At 37.9% G+C, this 19041-nt stretch overlaps 1 protein-coding gene across 1 annotated transcript in view; it reads right to left on the reverse strand.

Moving 5' to 3' along the window:
• CASC1 (cancer susceptibility candidate 1) overlaps positions 1 to 6797 on the reverse strand; it is a 71863-nt gene extending 65066 nt beyond the window's left edge. Inside the window, exons 1-2 of the mRNA XM_006897216.1 lie at positions 6725 to 6797; positions 4869 to 4960 (exon numbers count right to left, since the gene is read on the reverse strand). Coding sequence (XP_006897278.1) covers positions 4869 to 4928 — 60 coding nt within the window. The 5' untranslated portion in view covers positions 4929 to 4960; positions 6725 to 6797. The remainder of the gene's footprint in view (positions 1 to 4868; positions 4961 to 6724) is intronic.
• Between the last annotated feature and the right edge of the window lie 12244 nt (positions 6798 to 19041).

Raw genomic sequence — 19041 nt, forward strand, 5'->3', positions numbered from 1 at the left:
AAAAAAAAAATGTTTCACTGGGGAAGATTACTAAAGTACGTAAGTTTTCTTATAATCAATAATGAGATACACCAACATGTTGTTGTTGTTGTTGTAGGAGTTGTTGAGTTGGGTACAACTCATAGAGACTCAATGAGCAACAGATCAGAACCCTGTCCTATTCTGTACCATTCTGACACTTTCTGACACACTAGAGCCACTGCAGTAGTCATTATGTCAATCCACGTGGTTGAGGGTCTTCCTCTCCTTTGCAGACTCTCTGCCTTTCTGAGCACCATGTCCTTTTCCAAGGAATAGTCCACCTGCCCAAAGTATGTGAGGAAAAGCTTTATCATCTCTAATTCCAAATAGCACTCTGGCTGCACCCTCTCCAAGACATATTTGTTTGTTCTTTTGGCTGCCCATGGGATGTTCAGCGCTCTTCTCTAATACCACAGCTCAAAGGCATCAATTCTTCTTCTTCATTCTTGTCTACTCTCTGATGCACAGCGATTGGAAAGCTCATGGCCTGAATGAGATGTACGTTAGCCTCAAACTTATATCATTACTCTTCAATAATTTGGAGAGGTCTTAACTGTAGACTTTCCCAGTACAGTATTTCTCCTGATTTTCCGACTGCTGGTACCAAGGGTATTAACTGAGGATCCAAGTAAGATGAAGCTCTTGACAGTTTCAATCTTTTCTCCATCTATCATGATTTTTGCCTATCAGTCGGGTGGTAAGAATTTTTGTTACCTTGACATTTACATGTAATCCACACTGAAAACTGTATTCTTTGATCTTCTGCAACAAGTACTTCACATCCTCCTCACTTCCAACAAGCAAGGTTGTGTCATCTGCATAAGACAGGTTATTGATGAGTCTTCCACTGTTCTTGATGCCACATCCTTCTCCATAGAATCCAGCTCAGCATACAGACTGAATAGGTATGGAGAGAAAATACAACCCTGATGCACTCCCTTTTTAATTTTAAATCATGTAGTGTCTGTTCACACAACAGGTTTCTGGTCTAGTTATAGGTTTTGCATACACACAATTAGGTGTTCTGGTTTCCCATTCTTCTCCATGTTAGTCCTACGTTGTTATGATGCACACAGCCCAATACCTTTGCATAGTCATTAAGCACAAATAGACATTTCCCTGGTATTCTTTACTTTCAGCTAGGATCCATCTGATACCAGTAATGCTATCTCTGGTGCAACAGCCTCTTCTAGCTTCTGCTTGAATTTCTAGCAGTTCCCTATTTACATACTGTTCTAGCCATTTTTAAATGATCTTCAGCAGCATTTTGCTTGCTTTTGATATTAATAATATTGCTCAACAGTTTCCACATTCTGTTGGATCATCTTTCTTAGGAATGGAAACAAATATGGACCTCTCTTCCAATCTGTTAGTGAGAGAGCTGTCCTCCAAATTTCCTGGCATAGACTGATGAGTGCATCCAGAGCTGCATCTCTTAACTAAAACAAGCCAATTGGTATCCCATTGATTCCTGGGGCTTTATTTTCTGTCAATGCCTTCAATGCAGCTTCCACTTCCTCCTCCATTACCATTGATTCCTACTCATATGGTACTTCCTCAATTTTTTTATTTTTATTTTTTAGTGTAACTCAGTTGTTTCATTTGGGGTTTTTTGTACAGTGTCTCTGTGTATTCTCTCCATCTTCTTTTTTTAAAGATTTTTATTTTATACTGACTTATTGACAAAGCTTGAATACATTGTTTTTCACAAAAGATCTTTCCCATTTCCTCCACACCACTTCCCCCCCAGTGTCTCCATCTTCTTTTGATTCTTCTTTGGTCATTTAATTTATCACCATAGCATCTTTCATTATTGCAACTCGAGGATTAAATTTGTTTTTCAGTTCTCTCAGCTTGAGAAATGCAGAGTGAGTTCTTCCCTTTGAATTCTCCAATTCCAGCTCTCTGCATATTCCATTATAATATTTTGCTTCTTCTTCTCAAGCTGCCCTTTGAAATGTCCCACTCAGCTCTTTTACTTTAGAGTCTTTTCCCTTTGTTTTGGCTTCTCATAGATGCTCTAGAGCAATTTTCAAAGTCTCTCTCTTTTTTTTCTCCAAAGTCTCTTCTAACAGCCATTTCAGTTTTTGCTTTCTCCTCTGTCTTTATAATGACAAATACCAACATATAGAGGGCAATATTTAGTACAGCAAGATATTCAAGTAATCATAATCATTACAGAATTCCAGATATTACAGAATTATGCATTAATACAAAGTATTTTCAGCATAGAAGATAGGTCAGTAGATTTCAGGGGAACACAATATGAAAAGTTCATTGAAATGCTTTCAGATTCCATATAAGGATCTACTAATTTTTTTCTATTTCAGTGTAGTATCAAAGAAGAATATATAAAAAAGTATGGGGGGAGAATTGGGAGGGAAGAAAAATGCAACAATGAATGAATAGAAATTTTAAAAAAGTATCTGAAAGACTACAATATATTCCTTCAGCTTCTAACTCTATACTTGTGTGAAAACAGTTTTTCTCCATATACTTCAACTACAATAACACATTGTAACAGATAGAATATCAAAGTAGATATACTTGTCTTCTATCAAATCAGACAGTTAAGAGATTGCTACAAGTTAAGCAATACAACCAATGTTTTTAATATTTTAAAAATAACATTATTTTTAAAATATGCTATAGTAACATACCTATTGAAGTATCTTTTTATTGATGTTTACTGTATATTAATATAATACTTTTAATTAATGTGGTTCATTTCTAAGAAGATATTTGAGGGTTAAAAGAGAAGTAGTATTTGAATATTCTGAATATACATATACATGCATTTCTATATATTCTTTGGTAAATTATCTGAAGAGAACTTATGAATAATAGTTCAATGGTTAATACCATGATCTCTGAAGCAATGCTTCTTACAATTAATCCCTGACTCTTCCCCTTATACAGCTGCCTAATTTCTTTGTGGTTCAGTTTCCTAATTAAAAAAAAAATAGAGGCAATGATTTTAGGAATTTTTGTCAATTAAACTAATGATTACATAGAGCAAGATCCTATGATGATGAAGGAAGAAGTTCAAGCTGCTTTGAAGGAAATAGCAAAAAAATAAGGCCCCAGGAATAAATGGTATACCAATTGACGTATTTCAGCTAACAGATGCTGTCTTGGACGTGCTCACCAAGTTGTGCCAAGAAATCTGGAGAACAACCACTTGGCCAACTGACTGGAAGAGATCGATATTTGTTCCCATTCCAAAGGAAGGGTGACTCAACTGAGTGTGGAAACTATAGAACAATATAATTGATTTCACATGCAAGCAAAATTCTACTGAAGATTATCCAAAAACTGGAACAGCACATCAGCAGAGAACTGCCAGAAATCCAGGCTGGGTTTAGAAGGGATCATGGTACTAGGGATATTGTAGCTGATCTTAGATGGATCTTAGCTGAAAGCAGGAAATACCAGAAGAATGTCTATCTGTGTTTCATTGATTATGCAAAGGCATTTGACTGTGCGGATCATAACAAACTGTGGCTGACTCTGAGAAGAATGGGAATCCCAGAACACCTGATCGTGCTAATGTGAAACCTATACTTGGACAAAGAGGCAGTCATAAGAACAAAGCAGGGAAACACTGCATGGTTCAAAATAGGGAAAGGTGTATGCCAGGTATGTGTCCTATATCCATACCTTTTCAACCTGTATGCAGAACAGATTATCTGAGAGGCTGGGCTCTGTGAGGACAAGTGTGGTGTCAGGATTGGTGGAAGATTTATTAACAATTTGTGTTATACAGATGACACAACCCTGTTTGCTGAAACTAAGAAGGACCTTATGCACTTGCTGCAGAGGCTCAAGGACTGCAGCCTTCAGTATGGATTGAGGCTCAATGTCAAGAAGACAAAGATTCTCAACACTAGGCCAATTGGCAGCATCAGGATGGATGGTGAAGAGATTGAGATTGTTAACAACTTTAGTTTGCTTGGCTCCATGGTCAACACTCTTGGCACCAGCAGCCAGGAAATCAAAAAACATATTGCGATGGGAAAGTCTGTTGTTAGGGACTTCTCCAGGGTACTGAAAAGCAATGGTGTCACTCTGGAGACTAAGGTGCAGCTGCTACAGGCTATGGTCTTTGCAATCACTTGTTATGCATGAGAGAGTTGGACAATGACTAGGGAGGAGTGAAGGAGAATTGATGTCTTTGAGCTGTGGTGCTGGAGAAGAGTATTGAATGTACCCTGGACTGCTAGGAAAACAAACAGATTCAGCCTGGAGAGGGTTAAACAAGGCTGGTCCTTGGAGACAAGGATTCTGGGGCTTCGACATGTTGTAAGGCGGGACAGGTCCTTGGAGAGGGACATCATGCTTGGGAGGGTGGAGGGACAGTGTAGGAGGGGAAGACCCTCTATGAGGTGGATTGATTCAGTGACTGGGGTATTCGGAATGGGTGTGTCAGAGGCAGTGCGATTGGCACAGGATAGAGCAGGGTTTAGGGCTGTTGTACATAAGGTCGCTATGAGTTGCAAGAGACTGACGGCACGTAACAACAACAAATTAGTGATTGAGATAAATCAGTTAATGTGTTCTTGTTATGTGCTGCTGGGTTTTAACTGGCTCATGGCTGACCCTCCAGTGGGTTTCCAGAGCTGTAAATTATATGGAATGAGACTGCCTTTCTTTCTCCCTTAGAGCAACTGGTGGATTTGAATTACGTGCCATTGGGTTCCCAGATCAACTCCTTACCATTAGGCCACCAAAGCTTCCTTCAGTTAATATAAGCTGAAATTATGCTAATAGCTGTAGGCTGAGATTGATGTTGAGTTGTCAAACATACCAGATAACTAAAGAGTTTGAGTCTACAAATAAATTTTTACTTTTGCTTCAAGATGTCTCCATTTTTCTTTCTCAATTCGTTGTGCTTCACGTTTTTCCATTTCTTCTTTCTCATATTTCAAGCGTGCTTCCTCTAAAGAAAAAAAGAAATTCTTGGTGATTAAGTCAACATAATTTTAAGCACTTTGCTATTTTCAGAATGTAGTGGAGGTGACAGCTATTTTGTAGAAGTCATATATCTAATACATGGTAAAAGCATTAGATTTCTTTCAAAAATGTAACATAACCCCCTCAAACATTTTGGATTAAAAAAAGGAGCTCTAATGCCTAGTGGGTAAGGAGTTGTGTAGCCAACCCAATGGCAGGAAGTTGGAACCTATCAGCAGCTCCAAGAAAGAGAGATGGGCCATCTCCTTCCATGTGATTTGCAACCTCTGAAAACCCACTGGAGAGTTATCTATGAGTCAGTTCTGACTCAAAAGCAATGAGAAAGAGATGATACCACTCTTCTCCAAAAAGTAAGAAGTCATCCAGTAACGATGTTAGCCAATAACATATGACAGATATAACATAGATAATTATGAGGAGGTAAAGTCTTTGGGAAATAGCTACAGTATTGTGACATCTAAATAATTGGCAGAAACTGCCTTAATATTTTCATGCTCTATTAAGATCAAGATGTTGTTCCTGCAAACTACTAAGTGACTATGACTCATAGCAACAATATGAATAATAAATCTGAGCACACTAATCAAGATATGTATTTTAAAAAATGAGCTTTACCCTAAATAAACAATAACTTCATCTAATACATAGATTCCAATGTTGCATTCTTATGTTGAATCACCTAATGCTGATTCATGAGTGGTCTAATAGGAAATTTCATATGAAATCTGAGGATCAAACCCACTGCCACTGAGTGGATTTCTAGAACAGTGTGGAAACAGTCTGTCACATCTTTCTCCCGTGGAGAAGCTGGGGGGTTCCAACTGCTGACTTCTCAGTTAGCAGCCGAGGACAGATTTTTTAAAATTTGAATCTCATTCCAGATAAGTTTTTAATACCAAAAGCTCCAACCACCTGAAATGTTCCTTTTGCAATCAAGTGTTTAATATTTTAATTTTTAAATATTTTATTAACTTTTAAATGGTATTTTAAAGCACATGAAAGTCTGTTAACATTTGGCAAATCAATGTTGTTACACTATAAGAACACAAGGGGCTGCATGTGTTTCTTATTAATGTGTGTTTCTCATTTAATGCATTTGCTTCAGAATGCTTACTGCACAATCAGGAGCAAACTCAAACAAAAGCTTGAGTCAATTTCAACTCACGGCAACCCTTTATTGGTTTTCCAAGTTACAAATGAGAGAAGACTAATTTCTCATTCTCCTATAGAGTGGCTGGGGGTTTGAACCACTGACCTTTCAGCAGAAGCCCAATATGAAGATAAATGCCACTAGGGCTCATTATACAATCAGCACAGTTGCCTTTAATTTCATCAGTAAATATAAACACTTCAAGATAGAGCGGCTAGATTTAGCATGTTAAAGAACACGCAAATTGTATCTGGAATTTAGAATTTCAGATAAACAATTACTTTTTTCCCCGCTTAAGCATGGGCCATATATTGCACAGACCAAATTATTCCAAATAATCATTGTTTATCTGAGATTTGAATTTAACTGAGCATCCTCTTTTTTCATTTGGCAACAATGCTTCAAGATACATCTGATGTGATTTCTGTATATTGACTTAGATTTGTCTAGTACCCTTTCAGTAGTTAGCTACTGTTTCTTTACTATAAAGAAATTAAATTACAAAAAAAAAAAAGAACTGCCACCTATTTTTACTGTTATCTCTATATGAAAGCAGTCTTACTGAGCACTATTTGGTACCTTCCTCTTTCAGACGTCTCTCTTCCTCCTCTTGGAGTAGCTTCTGTCTTTCAGCTTTGCTGATTTTCTTTTTCTTAGTCTAGACTTAACAAAGGTCATAAGATTTTGGGTGGTTTTTTTTAAAAAAAAGACTATTAGCATGTAGTGAAACAAAAAAGACAATTAACATGCAGCCAAATCAATTAAGATTCTGTCTTCTCAAACAGTAAGTATTTTGCTTTTATGAAATCAGTCTTTAAATCAATCAGTTAACAAAGGAGACTGCCTATTATGTGCCAAGCCCTGGCAACTGACTTTCAAAAATTATCTAAGGAACTCTACGGATCACAGCAGAATATAGTGAGACATGCCAGAAGATGAGCTCCCTAAGCTGGAAGGCCCTCCACGGTGACCTCAATAATGGAAATATGCAGCGATCAACATTTCCTTATGTTGTACATCAGGTCCCATGTATCAAACTTGACTTACTGTAAACTAATAACAGATTATGTTCATTTAAGAACTATGACAGGAAAATTAAAAAACAAAACATATTACTCAAGTTCAAGGGTGACATGACAAATATACACAATTTAAATAATTCTGAATTTCCAAGTCTTTAAAATGGTGCTACGTAAAATCTCATTTAGTTGTAAAGATTAAATGAAAATAGAATTAAAAATAATTTGAAAACTGTAAATCTCTATAAAAAAGAGCAATCTTTATGACTAACAGATATACAAAAAGTTATTTTTAAACTTATTTTGCATGTCTGGAAGATGACATTATTTTCAACAAATAAATTTTTATTAAGAAGCTAGCTTTCAATTTGTGCCTCAAAAGGATTGCAGCATTCAAATATAAAGGACAGACATCCTTAGAAGAGGCACACTGAGGCACAAGACATAAAGTTGGGAGTTGTTGGTGTGTCCTGACAAACACACATAGCTGACCGTGCAGTGGATTTTCAGTGACAGTAAATCACATGGGAGGAGATTGCTCATCCTGGATATACCAAGTGGGTCCAAAGGAAAACTCCAAGAGGCGATGAAAGAAATGCTAAAGAAACTGGACATTTTTCAGGAAGGTGGGGGAGTTTTTGATAGTTATGACTATCAAGAATACAATTTTGAAAACCTAACCTGATACAAGAAAATAATAAATATTAAAAGGGTACTAATTTTGGTGGCTATTACCAATAGTCTAAGCAAGCATTAAGGAGACCTGGTGGTACACTGGTTGCTAAATATTTAGACTCACTAGTTGTTCTGAGAATGGTTGACTTCTGTAAAAACATACTGTCTCTTTTTCTCTTGTTGTCATTGATGTGGTTTTGACTTATAGCTTACCTCCTAAAGGGTTTATAAAGCAGAAAGGGGAGGAGATTTTCCCATCTTCCTCTCTCAGAGCCACTAGGAGACTTGAATTTCCAGATGTAGATAGCACCACTCTCTATGGGATATGCCATCAGAGCTTTTTGTGAATATTTATAGCCTTAGGAAACATATGGGGCAGTTCTACTCGGCTCTATATGGTTGTTAGGAGTCAGAACTGATAGTGAGTTTTGATGAACGTTTAGGTCTGCTGGCTTAGACCATAAGGGAGATGTGCTTCTAGCCCAAAGGCCATGCTTCTTTGGCTACTGGAATCCATCAAAAGGAGAAAGAGGAGTAATCTCTCACATGACTGAAGACTGATGGTCTCAGAAACCCAGTGAAGGGTCAACTATGAGTGGGTTCCGACTCAATAGCAATGAGTTGAGTTTAATGAAGGATGTGTCTTGATGACTGAAATCCAGAGAAGAATCTATTTCTCATTGTCATGGGGTTGGAATGGACTAATAGCTGACCCTCTACTGGATTTCTGAGGCTGTAAAGCACATGAGAGCAGACTTTTTCCCTTGGATTTAAACCATCAGAGTGGTCATGGCCTTTGGGTTAACACTGCAAGAGCCCAGGAACTATACCATCAGAGCTCCCTAGAAAAAATAGAAAAATTAAGTGTTCTGTATGCTAATTTATTTGATAGTTATTAAAATTGGATGGAAAGATAAGTTAGAGGGAAAGTCAGAAAGATAAAAAAATGGTAGTCCAGAACAAGCAAATTTAGGAAAAGAATTACATATAATTACTATGAAGTGTTGATGGAACTAGAGTCTAAGCCATGCCTGCAAGCACTGAAACTGTAGATCAAAGATCTGGGAAAGAGATCAGGGCTACAGAGAGCCCATCAGATAATAACCACCTCCCTTCCATTTTCACCACCAAACTTTTGGTTCTGGTGGCCTAGTGTATAAGAAGTTGTACTATCAACTCAAAGAGAGTTGATGCAAATCCACCAGCTGCTCCATGAAAGAAGGATGAACAGTCTCCTTCCTCGTGATTTACAGCTTCAGAAAACTCAATGGAGGGTCAGTGGTAAGTCAATTTTGACTCAATGGCACATAAAATCATCACCTTTTGGTTAGGAAGCAACACAGTGTTTAAACACTGTGCTCCTAATTTATTATTGAGCTCTGTAGGCTCTCATGGAGAAGTTTGTGGATTTGAACCGTTTGACTTTGAGTTGCCAGTACAAACCCTTACCACTAGGCCATGAAATCTATTATTGTTAAGAAAGCTTTGATGGCCTACTGGGTAAAGGGTTTCACTATTCAAAAAGACCAGTTGCTTCACAGGAGAAAGATGGGCAATCTCCTCCCATGTGATTTAACTTGGTGTTGTTATGTGCCTTCAAGTCACTTACAACTCATAGCACCCTATGAACAATAGCTCTAAACCCAGCCCTATCCTGAGCCAATCTCACTGTCTCTGACACCCTTACCCCCATTACCCTGGTTCGTGTGCCAATGCAACTCCTTCAGTGTTCTCCTTTCTTCTAAGTATGATGTCCTATTCTTCACAATGTTAGCTACAATTTGTTGTGAACCTTTGCATAGCCAATGAAACAAAAATAGACATTCCTCTGAGACTCTCTGCTTTCAGCCAAGATCTGACTTTGGCTATGTGGCAGTCCCTAGTGTCACAGCCTCTTCTAAAATCAGCTTGTATTTCTGGTAGTTCTCAGAGATGTCAGAATCCTTGAAAATTGTGTTTTTCAACCATTGTGTTAGCCTCTGTTGGGGGCATGATCTCCAACTACCTTAAGTGCCAACACATGGTCTTGCAAATCACCAACAGCTGTAAGACCAACATATAAGAGAGTGCTTTCCACACTGTAAAAAATGGTAAAGATGGTGGTGGACAGATTATGGTACTGCTGTGAAGAAACTGTGGCAAGGAGTAACCAGAGGAACCCTCTGAGATAAAGGCCACAGTTAAAGATTTTGCTTCTTGGATGTGAAAGAAAAGCTAACTTATAACGGTTCTGAGACAAAAGTTTGCTGAATGATTGAGGAAACCAGAGGTATCTTGCATTTTTACTGAACTTTCACTAACTGAGGAATTATGCCCTTTAAATCTGCCTTGGGACTACTGGTCTAAACCTGGATTTGTATTGGTGACATTCTATGCCTCCCCTTCTCTCCAACCAATTTCCCTAACAAACCACACAACTGTGAATAAAGTATGTGATTCTTGCAACAAACACAGGACCCAATGATTGGTAAAAATAGGTTCAGGAATATGTAGGGTGGTATGTCTGAATATATACCCATTTGTATGGTGTTATAGACCTTATTGATGGGGACAGTTTCCCTTTATGAAGTGGGTAGAAGTCAGACTCGGCCATTCTGACATTGCAGCTCCTTTTGCACTGTCAATGTGCTGTCTCAGTCATTTCTGGATAATCTTCAGAAGGAATTTGCTTGCATGTGATATTAATGATATTATTTGATAATTTCCACACTCTGTCAGAACACCATTTTTTGGAATGGTCTCTTCTATCAGTTGGCCAGGCAGTTGTCCTCCAGATCTCTTGACATGTCTGTTGAACTATTCCAATTAGTATTTCATCATTACTAGTGCCCTGATTTTTGCCAGTTGCTTCAGAGCAGCTTGTATTTTCTCCTTTATCAATATTCATCATATGTTGATTCATTAAATCCTTCTGTGTCAGCCAATTCTTTTTTGGTACAGTGATTCTGGGTACTCCTTCCATCTTCTTTTGATGCTTCCTGGATAATTCAGTATTCTGGCCATAGCATCCTTAAATATTACAACTCAAGGCTTGAATTTGTTCTTCAGTTCTTTCAGCTTAAGAAATGCAAGTTTGGCTCTTCTAATTATCTGACTCCAGCTCTTTGCACATTTCATTAAAATACTTGCTTTGTCTTCCTGAGCTACCCTTTGAAATCTTCTGTTCGGCTCCTTAATTTCCTGATTTCTTCCCTTTGCTTTGGCTCCTGGATGCTCTGGTGCAGTATTTAGAGTCTCTTCTGACATCCATCTGTTTTTTTACTTTCCTTTGTCTCTGTAATTATCTTTTGGATTCTTGATGGATGATAACCTTGGTATCCTCCACAGTTTGTCTGGTCTTCATTCTTTAGTGTTCAAGGCCTCAAACCTCTTTCTGAGATGGTTTTAAAACTCAGGTGTATAAATGACATCCAAGTAGATACATGTATACCCATGTTTATCACGGCTTTCTTTACAATAGCAAGGAGCTGGAAACAACCTAAATGTCCATCAACAAACGAATGGGTAGAGAAGCTGTGGTATATTCGCACAATGGAATACTATGCTGCATTGAAAAACAAGGAACTCATGCAATATTATTCAAAATGGGTGACCCTGGAGGACATTATGCTGAGTGAGGTATCTCAGTCACAAAGGGACAAATGCTATATGGTGCCACTGTTGTAGAATGAGGCTGGCATTGGGGTGGGGTAAGGCTGAAAAAAACTGGATTAAATATGTTTACGGCATTGAAGTATATGGGGGAGAGAATAAAAGTATTATATTTTAGGGCATTATTTTTATAGTAGGAGTACGCAATGAGGGTTGCAGAGTGGATTATATTTGGGGGTAGGGGGTGGGGTTTGGGGAGGGGCGGGGGGATTGTGTACCAATGAGGGAGTTTTTCTTTTGCTTTTCAAGGAGAGGAGCAAACAGGGGGGGGGGGGGGGGGGAGGGGTTTGTGCGGGGAGAAAGGTGCAACAGTGAATGAATGGAATTCCAAAATCTCTGTAGATGTTCATTGAAATTAAAAAGAAACTAAATTTAAAAAAAAAGAAAAAAACTCAGGTGTGATACATTCAAGGTCAATTTTGGGTTTTGTGCATCTTTAGCTTCAGTGTGAACTTGCATATGAATAGTTGATGCTTTCTTCCTCAATCAGTCCCTGGTCTACTTATCACAGTTGATATTGTCTCCAACGATTCTTTCCACTTATGTAATTAATTTGATTCCTCTGTAGGCCATTAGGTGAGGGTCATGTGTAGGTGATCAGGTGAGGTCCATGTGTATAGTCATCAATGGTGTTTCTTATAAAAGGTATTGTCAAAGTATAAATAATTGATTGTATAAAATTCTATCACTTTGTCTCTAGCCTTGTTTCTGACACCAAGTCTATGTTTTCTGACTACTGATCCTGCTATCATTTAAAAACAATTGGTTTATCAATGGCACAAACTGCTCATATGCATGTGTATATACCTTTAACCATTTCTTCAAGAAATATTAGAGAGTCCTGTGTCAGTTACTTGAGCCCACTAACAACCTGGCACTGTTTTGAGAACTGTTGCTATAACTAAATAAAACCAATAATGGTCTAGAAATACTCTAATTTTCTGATAGAATTATAGGTTTTATGATCTTGGTTTTCCAATTTTAAAAAATAAAAACTTTTTCCTCTGAGATATGAGTTTGGAGATTAATTTTGAAAAATTAGTTTTAGGCCAAACAATGTATGTCTGTGGGCTAAATTTGGCCTCCAACCAAGAAGTTAAAAGTACATGTCCAAAAGGCAAAGAAGATAAAAAAGAGCATTTCAGATATATAGAACAGTACATGAACAATATCATCAATCCCCCTGCTGAAGATAATTTAAAAAATAGCTAGAAGAGTACAAATATAGGGAACTGCCAGAAATTCAAGCAGGATTTAGAAAAGGCCATGACACTGGGGATGTCACTAGTTACTTCAGTGGTTAAGTCAGATGAATCCTGGCTAAAGGTAAAGAACACCAGAAGAAGGCCTATTTATGTTTTACTGACTATGCAAAGGCATCTGACTGTGTGAATCATAACAAGAGAGAAATGGAAATCTCAGAGCACTTAATTTTGCTCAATACGAAATTTATACCCTGACCAAGAGGCTACAGTGTGAACAGAGCAAGGGAATACTATATGGTTTATAATTTAAAAAGGAGTGTGTCAGGGTTGTATTTTCTCTCAATAACTATTCAATCTAAATACTGAGCAAATTATTTGAGAAGCTATACTCTATGATGAAGAATGTGGCAAACAGAGGAAGACTCATCAATAACCTGCATTATTCAGATGAAACAATCTTGCTTGCTGAAAATGAGGAGGACTTGAAGCACTTGTTGCAGAAGATAAAAATAGGGCTTTCAATATGGATTGCATCTCAACATCAAGAAAACAAAAACTCTTACCACTGGACTGATAGACAACATCATGATAGATGGGAGAGGAGATTCAAACGGTCAAGAACTTTATCTTATTTGGATCTACAATCAACATCCAACCAACATACCAATATCAGCAGTCAGGAAACGAGAAGATAAAATGCACTGGTAAATTCTGCAGTCAAGGACCTCTCCAAATTTTTGAGGAGCAATAATGTCACTTTGAGGACTAAGGTGTGTCTGATTCAGACCATGGTCTTTCAGCTCACCTGCTTTGAATCTGAGAATTGGACAATGAATAAGGATTGCAGGAGAAATGCTGTTGAGCTGTGGTGTTGGAGAAGAGTACTGAATTTCCCAAGGACTGTCAAAAGAACAAACATATGTCTTGGAGAAAGTGCAGCCTGAGTGTTTCTTGTTGCTAGGAGAGGCTTTTCCTTGATCCTGGTTGGAAAGGCAGAGGGTTGGCGAAGAAGAAAAAAACCCTTAACCAGATGGATTGACACAGTGACTGCTGAAATGGGCTCTAGTATGGCAGGAAGTGTGAGGATGGCACAGGATAGGACAGGGTTCAGATTTGTCGTTCATATTGTTGCCATGGGTCTTACTTGACTCAACAGCACCTAACAGTAACAACAACAAAACATGTCAAGGTACAGTGGTAGACTACACATGCAACTAGACCGTAGTGGGCATGAAAAGGAATTAAGAGATAAAGCTAAAATCTTTATTTAAAAAGTGAAATTGCCTATATGGGTAGGCCCAGGGAAAAATATAACTAGAGGGGCATGATCAGATAAGACATGCTTAGAAAGGGTTCAGCGTTTACAGGATAGAATGTAGGGAAATGGCAATAAGGATGAAAAAGACAGACTTACGAGTAAAATCTGATGTGAGCAAACACAAAGACCTGAATTTAATTGTGTACTTCAAAATTCGTGTGTGTAATGATAGAACATGGAAGCTATCTAATGATATCCCGTGATCAAATAATAGCTTTAAAAGCATTAAGTGTAGAATAAAACATCTTTAGTCTCATCAAGGATTTAAACTGATACAAAGTTTCCCTAGCATGTTACCTTGAAATGTATGTTATCTCATAGTTGTCAACAAGGGATTCTGGTGGAATAGCAAGTAAGAAATTGGGCTACCCATTCAAAGGCAAATGGTTCTAATCCGCCAGCCCCTCCACAGTAGAAAGATGAGCAATCTCCTCCCACACAATATACAGCCTCTGAAAGCCCACTAAAGGAGCAGCTATGAGTCAGTCCCACCAAAATGCAATGAGTTTGAGTTGAGTGATAAAATGGGAGAAAGTGAGCTAAGAGGGGATGAGGTGGACTGGGAGGGCAAACAGTGCTATCATCATCAAGAAAGCATTGCCAGGAACGGAGTGCATCTTTTTGCACCTGGAGTCCCTGAACAAGGATATTCCTGGACACCCAGAAAGACAAGACCCATAGAGACCTCCAGGAAATACTTAGTGTACAGATGCTGAAGGAAACAGAATTTTCTTGTATAACTGACTGAGAGCGAGCCTTCTGGTTTGGGATCCTTGAATTCAGACTTTTAGCCAGTAGTGTAGTCTACAGGGAGTTGTGTTGCTTAAACAAAAGTTGTGCTTCTCGGGCAGGTCAAATCCACCAGTAGCTTCTTGGGAGAAAGATGGGCAACCTCCTTCTATTTAACTTCTATATAGCCTCAGAAATCTAATTAGGGGGAGGAGGTAATATTATATTAGTCATTTTGGACTTGACTACAGTGAGTCTGTAAGTGAACCTCCTAATCTGTAACTGCATAAATTTGTTTGCTAATGCTGGAAACTCTATGAACTTGGAGAAACAATTAAAGTTATACAAGGGTTCAGGCTTTTCATTCCTGGGGTCACTATGACTCGACAGCACTTAAAAACCACCACCACCAACATAGAGAGAGCTCTGTGGGCCTCATGGATAGAAAGTTATCCTACTAGGCTAAAGGTGGGTGATTTTAATCTGCAGCCCTCAGCCCTGGTTTTAATTGTTTGGTGTTTTGTTTGTTTGTTTGTTGGTTTTTTTGTTTTTTTGGTTTTTTTGTCAAACATTCTTCTAAATGGAATAGCACTGGTCTGTCCATTTGCTATACAGAGGTTACTCGTGATTGCTGTGATGATAAACATTGTGACACTGATGTGTCAAATGTGATATTGGTTACCCATGGTGGATAATGTTTGTTGGAGCTCCCCAATCAAAACAAGCTTGGAAGCAGGAGTGGCATCCATTTCCAAAATAACTTGCCTCCAGAAACTCTACGAACTTGTAGAAACAATGAAAGTTATACAAGTGTTCATGTTTTTCATTCATGGGGTCACTACAAGTCATCTACAACTCAACGGCACTTAACAAAGCTTGCAGTAGGTCAGTTATAGCACTAGATTACTAAGATGTAAGATTTAGCTAGACAGGAGGAAAAATAAGAAACAAAATAGAAGATAAAAGATGACTCATGCAAATCTGAAATGATCAATAAAATGATGTTATCTACCATTTTTGCCCACCTTTGTAAACCAAACAATTGTGGAATTGCAGGGAGTAGTACAGTAGGTCAATTAACATGTCAAATGAAAAGAAATAAAAAGGTTGCATGTTTTCAGTAAACGTTACAAGAGTCATTTAAATTGGAGAAGGAATAGTCAAAAGAATGGATAGTAAAAAAATCACAAAAAATATATCTTATGGAATTGTTTTAAAAAAAAAAATCAAGATGGCAGTATTGTTGTTGTGTGCCTTCAAGATGGAACCGACTCATAGCTAACTCTCCACAGGTTTTCAGAGGCAATTAAATTGCACAGGAGATTGTCCATCTTTTTTCTATGGAGCATCTGATGGATTCAAACCTCATGCCTTTAGGATGACAGTGCAATTCCTTACCAATAAGCTACCAGACCTCCCTCTTCTCCCTAGACTGATAGCTGCTCACGTGAAAAGGGAAAAAAACCCAAAACAAAACCATTTTCATGCATATCATCCCAAAAGCTTAAATCCAGTACTAGGTTGAATTCCATCCTGGAATGAAATTCCTTTTCATCTGTGCCATCTCTAATGCTAAAATTCTCCTTCTTTCCTTCTGAGCATTCACCAACAGTTGCTCTTGATTTCTCTAATTCCATCAAAAGTCTCTTCAAGGCAATTTAGGTTTTACTATTGCTGTTATTTTGTGCCTTCCAGTCAACTAACTATAACTCACAGTGACAACATGAACAACAGACCTGAACCTTGTCTTATTCTGCACCACCTTCACCATCTCAAACATGCTTAAGACTATTGTTAGTCACTGTGTGAACACATTTTGTTGAGTCTTTCTCTTTTTCCATTGAGGATGTTCCACATTTGTTAGCATGATGTCTTTTTCCTAAGTATTACTACTCTTGGTAACAAGCGCGAAGTATATGAGACAAAAGATCACCATGCTTGCCTCTAAGAAGGACCCAGTTGCATTTTCTCCAAGACACACTTGTTTAAGATTTATGCAGTCCATGGGACCCTGGTCCATAGTGAGTTCTGCTGGTCAAGTGGTAAGAAACTGTGCTGTAATGCCAAAGAAACTACAAGCTGCTCCATGGGAGAAGGATGGGCAATCTCTTTTGTGCAATTAATTGACTCTGAAAACCCACTGGAGAGTCAACTATGAGTCATTTCTAACTTGATGGTATATAACAACATGCTATTCAGTAGTCTTGTAAAACCACAATTCAAAGGCATCTGTCATTCAAAGGCTTTTGTCATCCTGATTCACTGTCCAGCTTTCAGATGCATAGGAAGCAATTAAAAATACCGTAGCTTGGATCAGACACTTGAATCTTTAAACTGACATAATTGTTCTTTAGCACTTTGGAGAGGTACTTGACAGCAAGTTTTTCCCAGGGCAACACATCTTTTGTTTTTTTGACTGCTGCTACCCTGGATGTTGACTGTGAATCCACATAAAATGAAATCATCAACAACTTAACTATTTTCACCATCTATCATGATGTTGCCTATTGATCCAGTGGGGAGGATTTTTTACTTAATGATGAGATGTAATTCTTACTGAAAACTGTAGTCTTTGATCTTCTTAGTCTTCTTAATTTTCTGCAAGCAAGGTTGTGTCATTTTGATGTTGTGTAGTTTCTTGATGTCACATTCTTCTTAGTACAGTCCATCTTCTCAAATTATTTGCTTAGTGCTTAGCATACCAATTGGTATGGAGAAAAGATATAACCCTGATGTACACCCTTCCTGGTTTTAAACCACATAGTGTCCTCTTGTTCTATTTAGACAACTGCTTCTTAGTCTATGTACAGGTTTCACATGAGTACAATGAAGCATTCAGGATTCCCATTTACCTCATTGTTATCCATAATTTATCACCAACATAGTCAAATGCCTTTGCAAAATCAAGAAAACACAAGTCAATGTTTTTCAGGTAGTCTCTGCTCTCAGCCAAGATCCATCTCACACTAGCGATGAAATCTCTTATACCATGGCCTCTTCTAAATCCAGCTTGAATTTCTTGTAATTCTCTATTGATATACTTGTTCCAGCCAATATCTGTATGTGTTATTAATGATCATATTAATGATTAATGTTTAATAATTTCTGTACTCTCATGGATCACCTTTTTTTGGAATTGGAGCAAATATGGATCTCTTCCACAGTTGCCAGATAACTGTCCTTCAAATTTCTTGGCATAGGCTTATAAGTATGTCTAGGGATGTCTGTTTTTTTAAGCATCTTAGTTGATAGTTCATCAATTCCTGGGGTCTTATTTTTTGCCAATCCCTGCAGAGTAGCTTGAACTTCTTCCATCATTATTATTGTTGATGATATAGTACTTTGTCAAATGGTTCATTGTTGTACAGCATTTTTTTTAACAGTGGCTTTGTGTAATCCTTGTGCTTCTTTTGATGCTTTTGTAATCATTTTTCCAAACTCATTATTTAATTCCAATGCCATGTCACATGTTTAGGTTTGTTAAGAGAAATTCTCTAATCTCATGGCATCAAATTATTAGTTGCCTAGTGCTGCTATACCAGAGATATCACAACTCCTTAGCAAATAGAAACTTACCCTGTAAGAGTCTGAATGTCCATATTCAGAATGACAGTTCTAGGAAGAAGAGAATATTTGTTTCTTTTAGACTCTGTAGGTCAGGTGTTCCTTGGAGAACTCCATGTGTCCTGGCATCTCCCAGTGCCATGAAGCCTGCTTAAACAGGAGCCCAGGCCCAAAATTATACACTCCACTCTTGGCAATTCTTCTTGGTGGTACTGAAGTCTCCCTCTCTGGACTCATTTTCCTCTGAAGGAATTGGCAAAAAAGTTGAGGTCCCAGGGATTGAATACCAATTGACATATTTTCATAAATCAATACAGGCCCTGGATGTGCTCACCAAGTTGTGCCAAGAAATCTGGAGGAGAGCTACTTTGTCAACTGATTGGAAAAGATGCATATTTATTGCCATTCTCAAAAAAAGGTGATCCAACAGAATGTGAAAATTATCGAGCAATATCACTAATAAGTCATGAAAGTAAACTCTTGCTGAAGATTATCCAAAAAGGACTAGAACACTATGTTGACAGAAAACTGCCAAAAAATACAAGCAGGGTTAGAAGACGTTACGACACTAGGATATCACTGTCAATGTCACATGGATCTTGGCTGAAAGCAGAGATTACCAGAAGGATGTCTATTTTTTTTTTTTGTTTTATCAACTGTGCAAAGGTATTTGACTGTGTGGATCACAACAAATTCTGGCTAACATTGAGAAGAATGGGGATCCCAGAATGCTTA

The sequence above is a fragment of the Elephantulus edwardii genome, unplaced genomic scaffold (assembly GCF_000299155.1).
Source record: "Elephantulus edwardii isolate Elephantulus edwardi_28Jun2011 unplaced genomic scaffold, EleEdw1.0 scaffold00206, whole genome shotgun sequence".
NCBI lineage: Eukaryota > Metazoa > Chordata > Mammalia > Macroscelidea > Macroscelididae > Elephantulus > Elephantulus edwardii.